Source organism: Athene noctua, chromosome 4, assembly GCF_965140245.1.
Source record: "Athene noctua chromosome 4, bAthNoc1.hap1.1, whole genome shotgun sequence".
Lineage (NCBI taxonomy): Eukaryota > Metazoa > Chordata > Aves > Strigiformes > Strigidae > Athene > Athene noctua.
Genome location: NC_134040.1, coordinates 79,150,048 through 79,162,078, shown reverse-complemented (window position 1 = coordinate 79,162,078; position 12,031 = coordinate 79,150,048). Strand labels below are relative to the sequence as shown.

General features: G+C 45.3%; 1 protein-coding gene across 2 annotated transcripts in view; it reads right to left on the bottom strand.

Moving 5' to 3' along the window:
* Positions 1-12,031, bottom strand: part of STOX2 (storkhead box 2) — a 150,406-nt gene that overhangs the window by 68,995 nt on the left and 69,380 nt on the right. The window contains exon 1 of one of the 2 annotated variants that reach the window (XM_074905807.1): positions 8,769-9,407. The exons of the other annotated variant lie outside the window; for it this stretch is intronic. Coding sequence (XP_074761908.1) covers positions 8,769-8,934 — 166 coding nt within the window. The 5' untranslated portion in view covers positions 8,935-9,407. Of the gene's footprint in view, positions 1-8,768; positions 9,408-12,031 lie in introns of those variants that run through there. 2 annotated transcript variants of the gene reach the window in all.

Below are 12,031 nucleotides of genomic sequence, written 5' to 3'. Positions count from 1 at the left end.
TTAAATCCTTATCACATATGGTTAGAAGTTTATCTTCTGAAACTAGGTCACAGGTCATCAACAGGAAATTCATAGGAAATCATGAAGGAAATTAAAAAAACACAAATGGGCAAGAAAACTAGTTTATATAATCTAGGTTCTCCCAGCACAGCTTCCTGTGTTATGATGAACTCAGCTTTCATACTGAAGTTTGCCTTTTCCAGGCCACATTAAGTAAGTATTTCTGAATTGTCTATTATACTCTTCGGGTCTCAAAATGTTGAGGTCAACTTCACTACAAAGGGCCATTCATTTTTTTTATTTAAAGGCCATTCATTTTTTTTTCTTTAAACAATACAACTTGGAAAGAAAACAGTAGCTGGAAAAGGTGTTTTGATGTCACTAAATGTAAATTTTTACTTGCTGTCAGCATCTCAAGAACGTGTGTGTGAAATGCCTCATGGACGTGCATACCACACTGAGGAGAGCACTCAAATTCAAGACGATATTCTGGTATTGCTTCGGTCCCAGCATCGCAGCCAAACTACAGCTGCATTCTCCATCACATTTGGGAAGATGACGATTAGCTTCCAGGAGTCTGTTCTACTCTAGTGTTATTCATACTTTTCAAAATAGAAGCCCTGGTCAATAAGGCATAAGAAAGAGGGCTACAATTCATCTAGGCTATCTGGACAACTTTGGTAAAGATAACCTGCTTGAACAGAAGCAGTTACTGCTTAATTGTTTCATCTGAAAGCTAAAGCCTGTCATGTACTGCCTAGCTACCAATACCTCTAATGGATCACAGCGAAACAAAAGTTAGGAGTAACTTTACAAGACAGATACAAAATGAAAGACCTGCAAGATGCCTCTGCTGTCTTTCTTCTTGCTCCTTTCATTGAATAAAAAGACCTAGTATAAATACAATCAACTTCTCGTTCATTCTTTTTCACAATACCTGAAATCCATGTGCAACACACAGGCCATCCCTGCTCTCAAGAATCAGGTCCACATAAAAGTCCACAAATTAAAAGCAATTCCTCAAATAAAGTGTTCATTCTTTCCCTTTTGTGTTCTGTTTCCACACCCTATCAGATCCAATAAAACCATCAAGATGTTTTTTCAACACCACAACTTGAAATTTCTAATAAATTCTGCATTTGCAGCTATCTCATGCAGATAGCATTTCCCACTGAAGCAACAAGAACCACTCCTATACTTTAAAAATTATAGGAATCACATCATCTACAATTTGATGAAAAACAGAACTATCTTTGGGTTGTGAGGAGTTGGTTGACAAGGTAGAAGTGATAACAGTACTGAGTAACAATCATTCCACACCATTTACTGCTGATATTATAAACAGGCTTTATTTTTCAGCTTGCAGGAAGGCAAGACGGAAAATTCTTATGAATACCGTGGTGTGCAAAAGTTGATCTGAACGCCGGATTTCACTTGCAGAATGGGGACAGCTCTGTTCACACCGAATACACCTGGTTTGGGATGTTCATTCTTACCCACCATTATCAATTCAAAGCCTGGGTTGAGATAGGACCTTTTTTGTGATGGGCAACATTAGTATAAAATAAAGGAGACAGTTCTTCTACTGAACAGATTACAATCTAAGTGTAGGGAACTGCAGAAACAGTTAAAAGTGCCCAGGAAAACAAAGATGGCCATAACTGGGAACACCTCCCTCCTCATCTTCTTTCAAACCCAGTGATTTTAACCTCTCTTTGGAGGAAGGAAAACTTGCTATCCTTTTTATAGTGAATTGAAGCCTGTTGAAAATCAAGTTTTCTTGTTTCAGTTACCTTTTGCAGACTGCTTAAAAGCTGCCAACAGAGCCCAGGGCTCTGTCTAAACTAGACTAGTGCTCTACCCACTCCATCATGCTGCACGCCCAAATATGCTTCCTGTAACGCCAGGTCTTCCTTTATCTTTCCCCCCCTCTCCTCCACAATCTATTTGAGCAAGATAATTCCAGCACCTATATGTCATCCAAGAGTGAAATACAAAACAGCATGAGCAGAACAGCCAACTCGATAAATGTGCTGAAAAAAGCAAATCAGCAGCTATAAACAACTTTCAAACCCTCCTCATAGCTACAGGCAATCACTTGGGAGCAACAAATGCTGGTTTGGGAGAGTTTTGCAGCTTCCATATTCAAGCACTTTTCCTAGGACTACTCTGGTTGCCACTGGCCTTGATACCAAAAATTATTGCAAAGACAAGTACAGAAGCACACAGAGATTTCTAGAGAAGCTTTTAACCCTCGTTTCTGCTTCCTGTCCTCATATTTAATCTACCTAGAAAAAAACCCAAAACCTATAACTGAAAGTGTTCTGGTTAAGTTCAGACATTCAGGTCTCAGTTTCAACAGTCACTACTCCTTTTCCCTTTTCTGGTGACAATTAACCCCAATGGTTAGGCAGAATTGCATGAAGTATTCATTTGATACTTCTTGTAAAGGGCAACCCATATTTCTAGGCTCAGATTTACATCTACTCCACCAAACACATCAAATATCCAGTTTTGATAGCTTAACGGTAGCTTTATAATTTAAAATTATGTAACGTATCATGCTTTTGAAGAAAAAAACCCGCACAATTAATATTGTATTATTTAGCAATTCTTACACAAGTTCTAAATTAGCTGACAACTTTTGATCATGGCTTTAATACTGCTTGGCCTCTTCCAACCAGGTAGAAGCAGTACAGTCAAGAGTAATTGTATGTGAAAATTTTTTTCAGCACTGCTTTACTTGACTCATGGCCCAGAGTAAGGTGGCAGGATATTCATTCAGTTTTAATGCTGTCCACAGAGACATTCTATAACCTGCTACGGGTTATGAAGCAGTCACGCTAAAGAAGCTCCCCAGAACACTGCAAAGAAACCCCCAGTTTTTGGAGGGCTTCTATAATGTGCTTAGCGAAATATCACCTTTTTAGTCGTTATACCCAATTGTGCTTATACCTCTTTAGACTGTGCAAAGAACATTACAAAGATGGTAGTTTACTCTGGGATGAACTCTCCTGCATACAAATGAAGGCCTATTGTTGCTCACAACTGAGCAGGTCACTGGGCTAAACCAAGGTGATCTGCAAAATCCTCACATTTCAGCCTCCTCCAACAAGTAATGCATTTTGCAAAGACATGGCTGCTATTCAATTCCAAAATGGCAAGATATTCAACACCTTTTGTGTTTATCAAATGTTGCCAACAAAGACAGAGTATAACTTCTACACCTGTGAAAGACTGGGAGCTATTTGTGATGAATCAGTACTGTCTTTGTTCTCAACCCTTGTCTGTTCTAGAAAGAGGAGCTTCCTCTATCTTCAGTAGGCTATCGTGATGTCTAGTGTACATATAACAATCATAAGACTACTGGAAAACACACCTAGAAAGTATTCAGACTCAGGCTGAAACCTCTGCACAAATGCCAATGAGAGGACACCCTTTGATGACTTGATCCTGGAACACTTCTGTGCACCCGGACCTGGCTGAAGGTCCAAGAAAACCAGCAGAGAGAACACAGGGACTTTGAATGCAAACAGCAACAGAGGCTGGGAAGGAAAAACAGCCTGAAATTTAGCTCTGCAGGGAAGAGTGCTTTGAACTGAGATAGAAATATGAACAGGTCTAGGTAAGATAGGCACACACAGAGACTTCTGTTTCCTACTTATAGTCACTCCTCTTTGACTAATGCCATGAACAAAAACGCCACTCTGGATCCCCTTGCTCATAGGTACAGCAGCCAGCAAGAACAGCAGGTACTCAAATGCAGTTTGGTCAGCTGAATGCACAAGCAGTACACAGGACATTGTCCACAGCTTGGTCTAAAAGTGAAGTTATGGATATGCAGAAAGTATCTTGGTATCTGGTGGGAAAGGACCAAGCATGGAGACAGTGGCTAACACACAGGCATGGGCACAGCACTGTATGTGAGTTAACAGTGCACAGGTAACCACAGGGTTCAACAGAAGGAAGAGAGAGAAGATTGTCTTTTGTATTATTTTAGGCAAGAAACCAGAGGTAAAAACAAAATGAGATAGAAACTGTGCCAAAAATGACTGGTCGGTGGACTTGGACCAAGATTGTGGCGTGCAGACAGAGCACACTTAGACTCTCTTCCCCAGTCAGGATGCAGTGAAAGCTACTGTTTCTCTCTCAAGGTAAGTGGGTGCCCCAGAGGCCAAAAGGGACTGTAAGGCACAGCGACGCCAGGAACAACTTCCCAAGCAATAAAGCAAGCATAGCCCCTGAAGAAACTGAACTGAGTGACCCACTTGGGGTTCACCAGGTCAGCACAGGTTGAAGTAAAGGAGACAGAGCATGAGCCAGGAGGCAAAGCTAGACCTGCTAGCCACTGACACCTTCACACTCTCAGTTTTTACTGTCCCACTAATGGGTCTGGTCTAAGACAGCCTAAAACTACCCTGAATTCAGAGAGGCAAAGAAATCACATTACTGTTAAGCAGATGAATTGGAAGGTGTTTCTTGACACCACACTAAGAGAAAAAGAAGGTGATGCAATACTGATTATTCCATTAAATATTAATTACAATACAGCTACTTTCAAGCTAGAACGTATTTCTTTAGATAACTGAATTAAGGGACAGGAGAACTGAACGAGCTTCAAGGCTTTGCATGTATCTTGTCATTTCTCAATTATGTTAAACTGAGTTCTTCAGATCATTCATGGTTATCTCCAAATACTCATTTTTATTAGAGGTTCAAGCTTAAAAAAAAAAAAAAAGAAAAATACTCAGGATTCCCAAATTTGTTCAAAATGAATCCCAAAATCCTTCCTACTGTTCAATGAGGCTGAAGAGGCAGTGCTAGACCTTCCATCAAACATCCTTGAAACCGAGAATGAGGATATCTTTTCCTCCTACAAATATTAATTTGCACACAGATACCATCAGTTGGATAGCAGTGTTACATACTTCTCTCCTTTCCCTTCTGCTTAAACTTGGTAATCAAACTCCAGTAACACCAAACAACACCGACACTAAATTATCCTTCAATTTTGGAGCACTGAAACCTCTGAGGGAAATTTTATAGAAAAGAGCAATAAAGTAACTGCAAACTTTTCAGAAGGTAACCTTCAAACAGGAATGCTTTGGAATTCGATTTTACCAGTGTAGAAAGCTCTTAAGACATACCTTCGTGCTGCCTGTGTTGGACTGTTACCCTACACCACCCCCATCTCAAACTGACACTTTACCTCCAACACCAAGATCTTCAATTAAAAGTAGCTCAAGAAAGGCTGCGGAAAAAGTTACTTCTTTCCAGAGCACTACTCAGTTCTGGTAACATTTAATGGCTGGGTCAAACACAGGGTGCAGTTCCTGTGCAAATCCAGGATTTGCCTTTGTTATTTAGGAGGGAAAAAAAGAAAAAAAGCAAGAAGCTTCCAACATTTCAAAAGCTATATATATTATTTTGTGTGAAGGTTTGAGGCCCTCCTAGGTTGTATCCTGCTTGGCAGTTTCATACGATTTCTTTATTTTCCCTTCAATTAAGCAGCAATCTATCAAAAACTTCAAGTATATTTCCCCATTTTCAGTAACATGTATGAATTTTATTGGATTCCAACTTTTCAACATCTCTTTTCATGCAAGGTCAAAGCTCTACATTGTTGTAGTTTTCTTTTTCAGTGTTTTTTCTCCAAGTCAGTCCTCCACTGGGAAATTAATATTCCACATGAACAATGAACTCCTTGCATGGCCTTTGAACCTAGTGGTTGCTAGGAGGCCTAAAGAAACCCTGGAGTACAAACGATTTAATAGCATGTATCAAGAGATTATTCAGCAGTAAAAATGTGTGATTTTCTAAATTCCCTGCTTTTTTCCCTCCTTAATTCCATCTTCCTTCATTGATCAAACAATCTTTAATTTCAGATTAATTGCATCTGCATCAGTTTTCTATAATTATGGGCAGTTGTTCCCCAGGTATTGAAAATGTGACTGCCAGACACCAATGCTGCTACTAATCAAGCAAATATTAAACTAGTCCTTACTCAGTTTTACAGAAAAGGCTCTTAAAATTGGGTGTGCTTCACTACTCTAGCATGAGGTTTGCACTTCCATTATAAACACGGTTCTGCTTAGATACTGTATTTTACCCAAAACACCACAGCATTGACTGCAACACCATTACTCAGTATTTTTCTGTGCTGAAAGAAATATATATACGATTCCCCATGCCCCAGTCAGGCATACTTGAATATTAACTTTGCAAGCTTTTTAGCATCTCACTAAAGGGTGTTTGACTGTCTGCTTTTTCATATTTGCCCAAGCAGAGTAATTGAGGCAAAACTCCAAGGTTTCTTTCCCACCCTCCACCCCCTCCCAAACAATGTAGCATTTAATTAAAAGAGAACCACAACAATGCTAATAGTGATGAGGTTAAATGGTTGGATAAACAGAATGCAGTCCTCTGAAAAGCCCGTGTGTTTCAGGACACTTTCTCCCCTACAACTGCGTGACAAAGAATGCATTTGTGTTCCTGATCCCCACAACTTTTACACCAGAGGACTTCCTATAGACTTCCTGCAAGAAAGAGAGTTTCCTTCAAATAGCGAGAAGTGTTTAGATACAGTAGCCGTTCCTCCCAAAACTAATATTTGGAAAGGCAGTGGACAAGGATCCTTTAAAAATAAATGAATGTGGAAGCTATTCATCAAGAGGGAACAATTGCATTTCCCCCTAAAAGCCTATTAACTGAGTTGTTTGTTGATTTTAATTTTCAATATATTCTCCCTCCAACAACTTTAGCAAATTACTCAAACTAAACATGACATCTGTCCTTCAGTTGTTGCAACTAAAATCAGCGTGCTGGATATTCATAAACACAGCATTCTGGGGGTATGGAGGTTACTTTAAAACATTTATAGCAGATTACAGATCTGTGCCCCCTCCCCACCTCCACCAAGGACACCGGTATCTGCCAAAAAATGCAGGGTGACACATCTGATTCTGCAGATTGCTGGTGTTTGACCGTCTGCTTGGATTGCACCAATCATGCCAAGATAAAGCTTTTACAGAGCCAGACTGCTTCCCTGAAGAATTAAAAACAAGCAAAAAAACACACTGCTTGGCACAAAATGCTCACGTGAGCTCCTTCTCTTTTGAATATGGGCTTCCACACTGAAAGAAAGGCCTTAAAGTATGAACTTCAACAGAACTGACACAGCATATCTTACAGTGGGAATATCAGGACGTTTATGCAGAACAACAAAAATCTTCGCAGTATGGACAGCTTTGGCTTTCCAGCCGCTTTCAGGTCCTGCAGCAGCAACGAAACAAAACAACCCCTTCACCACCACCACTCTCTTCTTCTTCAGCTGTTCAAGCATAAATTATCCTTGTCATTTCCTCTCAATATGTGGCTTCCCAGGAAAGGGAAAAATCAGAGTCGCTATTGCCAAGATAGCACAATGTTCTTACACAGGCAGATTTTTCAATAAATGCATATTTCCCTTGTGCTTGGGCATTAAAGAATGAGCAGTCACATTTTTTTTATATAATTTCAGAAACCAAACCTGACTAAAGAGGTACGTTTATTAGGGCCAGAGATAGGAAAGTGAGCATGTAACTGACAACCACAATCTTTGGCTCAATCTTTGCTGCAAAAATGAAGGGGGAAATGGGGCACCGGGCTGGAAACGTTTTCAGTAATGCATTATAAATACCTTCGTTTTCTCCCTCTCCTTCTTTTTCTCCTTTAAAGGAATCTGTCTACTCAACATAAATTGAGCTTCAAAGAGAAAACATGCCTTTATGATAAACTGGAATTTGCCATCATAGTAATGAAATGTTATTTCCGATCATCACAATAAGCAGGCAGCAGAACAACAAAGGAGGTTTCCAGGATTTTCCCCTCCCCATCAGCATATTCCCAAATCTTTTTCTGGGTGTTTATGAAATCTCTGAATTCCAAGGCCATTAAGATTCATTTCAGGATGGAGCAGCTTCCATTAACAATACCGAGGCTTTCCAAAACTGCACCAGCACTCCATCGGAGGCCAAGCCTCTCCTCGATGCCTGCCTTTCCCTGCGCTGTTTTTTGTTTTGTTTGCGCTCTCTCTTTCCCATGTACAAACACGTTGGTGCAGTGTCCATTATTTCCCTACAGCTTCCCTTGAAAGCAATCGACAAACGAATATACATGCACGTGTGTGTTCCCCCACATACACAGGTCTGGTCTCCTTCTACACCTCGAATAACAAATGCAAATGTGTTTACAGTCATTTTCACCAAAGCGTGCCTTGCCTCTGCAGAAACATGCAGCTGAAACCCGGAGAGCCTGTAACAAGGCGAGAGCACTTGCAATCACAGGTGCTCCTTTTCCTTTCCAAAATGGAAAACCACAAAAGCCCAATGAGTTAACTAGAGTTAACTGCATTTAGAGGGGAATGTGTGGGGCAGCAGTAAATCTCCAACACATGCTTTTACGCACAAAAGGAGCAAAGGGCTCCATGCTCTGCGCGCCCAGTCATTTTTATCTGCCTTTCCACCACGGAGAGACGTGACCGTTTCCCTGGTACGTTTATTTCACTCGACTAATAGATTTTAAACACCATATTGCAAGGGCCCCGCTGTGAATCTTGCAGAGGTACAAAATGGTGGATGTATGCTTTTTTTTTTCATTACTCATAACAACTTAGGCTCCCGGTGGCAGGCTCCCCTCCGTACCCACCAACACAGCATTCCCAGCCAGACACACATCCCGCATCAGCCTCGCAATAAAACCCTCTCGCACACACAAATTACATTACAAACCTGATGTCATGTAGCCCCGTGATGCCTGGGAAATAAAAGCTGGTGGGAAGTGTTTGTGCAGCCGGTAGTCCTTCTCGCTGCGGGACCTCATGCGGTCTGAGGCCCGGTCGGAGAAGTCGGAGCTAGGCCAGGCCCGCCGCAAGGTCGTACTCCGCGTCTTCTTCATCCTGAGGCTGCCCGAGCCTAGTCCTCCTGCCGCAGCATGGGTCAGGCCTTGCGGCTCGCCGGGTGCGCGCTGCCTGGCATCAGCCGAGCGCTGGTACCGCCGGGGCACAACCTGCGCGCATCTCGCCGCTACCTCTTCTAGGGCGCCGGCCGCAGGTCCCTTCCTTTTTTTTTTTTTTTCCCCTCGAATGATCCAATTTTACACACGTCCCACAATGCATTACACTTCATTTGCAATCGGTCCAGCTTACAGCTCCCAGATTCGGGTGGAGGAAAGGCACGTTATGTGGCTTCTCAAGCAAAAAACGGGGGGGCTGGAGGGGGGCGGGGGTGGGGACGAGAGATGTGCAGCGTAGGAGCTCGGGGGTCCCGAACAATGGCCCGATTCAGCCTGGCCGTGCTTAGCCAACTGTGAGCCGCGACACAAAAGGCCCAAACAAATGAGGAAAACCCCGCGGCCGCCGGCTGCGACCCCGACCGCGGCGCGCCGGGCGCTGGGGAGGCGGCGGCAGTTCTCGACGCGGCGGGAGGAGCAGCGAGAGGAGGAGGGACAGGAGGAGGAAAGGAGGAGGAGGAGGAGGAAGAGGAGGGCGGACCCACAGGCGCCTCTCCCGGCCGCGGGACCGGCGGAAGCAGCCGGGACCCCCCCCGCCGCCGCCCCCCCCCTCAGGACCGAGGGGCCCGTACGGCCGGCAGCGGCCCGCGGCCCCCGGCAGCGTCGCGCCTCGCCATGGCCGACCCCCGCCCGCCCGTCCCCGGGGCTGGACCGCCGCCGGCTTTGCGCTAAGGGTGGCCGGTGCGGGGGCCGAGGCCACCGGGGAGGCCGCTGGCCGCCCCGCCCGCCTGCCCGGCCCGCCCGCCGCCCTCCCTCCGCCCCGCCGCGCCGCGAACAGCTGCTGGAGCGCCGTGCGCCGCGCTGCCGCCCAGGCGCACGCTAGTCCCGGCGCGGCCAGCGGGTCCCGCCGGGCTCCGCGCTGCCCCCTGCGGCGCCGACCGGGGCTCAGGCCGGCTCGCAGGCACCCGCGTACGAAGCTCCGTGCACCGCGGGCGGGCCAGACCCCCTCCCGCCCGCTCCGCCTCCTTTCCGTCCGTCCGTCCGTCCTGGCGGGGAGCCGCGGGGCCGGGCCGAGGGAGGCGGACGCCGGGCACCCCGCAGCGCCGGCACCGGGCGCCGCCCGCGGGGCAGCCGGCGGGGAGGGGGCAGCGCCGCGCGCCGCGGCGAGCGGCGGGAAGGAGCGGGAGGGCGGACGTGGCGGCGAGGCCTCCGGGCTTCCTCTCCCGACTCCTCCGGGCACCGCTCCCGCCCCGGGCCAGCCTCAGGGCGAACGGATACGGACAGCGGAGGGACCGCGAGGCGAGGGAGCGGTGTATCCCCGGGACACCCCTGCCTGGAGCTGGCGGGGTTCACACACGCATCCCGCCTCAGCGGCGGCGTCTCTCCCCCTCAGTGCCTCAAGGGCCGCCGCTTCCCGGCTCTCCCCAGGAGGGCCGGCGCAGTCACGCCACCCCCTTAAAAAAAACATTGCACCCCACAAGGACATGCAGGACACCCGGCCTACACACCTGCCGCTGGGAAGGAGGTCGCCCAGCCTCCCACCCCTGTGGCACCCGCATCCACGCCCAGGGTACCATCTTGAACTGGGCCAGGCCCCCACAGAAGTAGTTTTATGAATGCTGGTTAACCAAAACTCTGCAAAGGGACTCAAGCTTCTCCTCTGTGAGACAGCTGTGAGCACACTTCATGTCAGGCGGTGCCAGACTTACCAACAGAGACAACTGCAATGCAGGGATTTGAAAATGTTGCCAATAAATTACTTGCATTTACATTTGTGTAATTATTTAACCTTTCTTACTTTTCTAAGAGCATGGAAAATCCGAGGGCTGTGATTTCATCAGTAACTGAAAATTTTCAATAGTGGTGAACCAGTAAAAGGATGACCGTCGGTGAATTAACTGAACATCAAAGGCAGTGGACCTTGAGACATTATCCCTCTGCTGCCTTGCTGCGCAGCTTTGGCTTAATCACTTCAGCACCCACCTCAGCTCTCCTGGCTGTGGGCAGAACAAACACCAAAGACTCATTCGGGATTTCCTACGCAGCCATCCCATTCACATGAGTAGAAGTTACGTGAATGAAACCCAGCAAGAACATTGAAAATTCTATGAGGTCCTCTCTCATTAAGCCTCATCTCCTTCCAATTGTGTGAAAAGCCACCAAGCATGACATGTTTCCGTTGATACTTTGTATACTGGTAGCAACAGGAAAAAGTAAGATAAGCAAAAAAAATGGCCTAGAGCTCCACTAATAAAAACATTTTTTCCATCATGCAACTTACTCATCTAGCAATTTACTCATCAACCTACACAGAGCTTATAATAGAGCATGTCTTTACCCTCAGACCAGAAAAACCGTAAGGAGAACTTCTAGAATTGTTCAACTTTTCTCATCAAAGGTTGAGATAGATTGGTTAGCACTACCTAGCTAAGCCAAACCTAAAAAACCTACCTGTTTTACCAGATATAAAAGCAAATTAAACTCTACCCAGGAGTGTAAACTCTCATTCCACTGTCTGAAAGTTGAATGAATGATGGCTATGCATTTCCAGCTGTCAAAAATTGGTTGGATATAGCTGGCCAGCTAATTTCAACCTACAGCTGAACTAAACTCAACCTTTCTCCTAGTCTAGACACAGCCCTAGATATCAATCTGTTCCATTAAAAAAGACATGAGTCAAGAGATAAACAGGAATAAGCAATGAGGAGGAAAAATGAGGTCAAGAAGTAGTAAAAAGACAGAACAAAGCAGAGACATACACACAAGACCACAGTGATCCTTATGCTGGCTTTCTGCATAATTATTCCCAGCTAAAAATATTTGAGTCTAGTTTCAGAGCTATTCTAACAAATACCCAACCAAAAACCAGGGCATAGCTATGCAACTGTTGGGTAAAGCAAACATATCCCAATTCTTTTCGAGCAATTTGCTGTACACTAATGAACTGGTGACAGTGCACAGAAATCTTTCAAGTACTCTTAATTTATTTCATTTGTACACTTGCAGGAATTGTCATGAGAGTAACACAGTACATACGATTAAC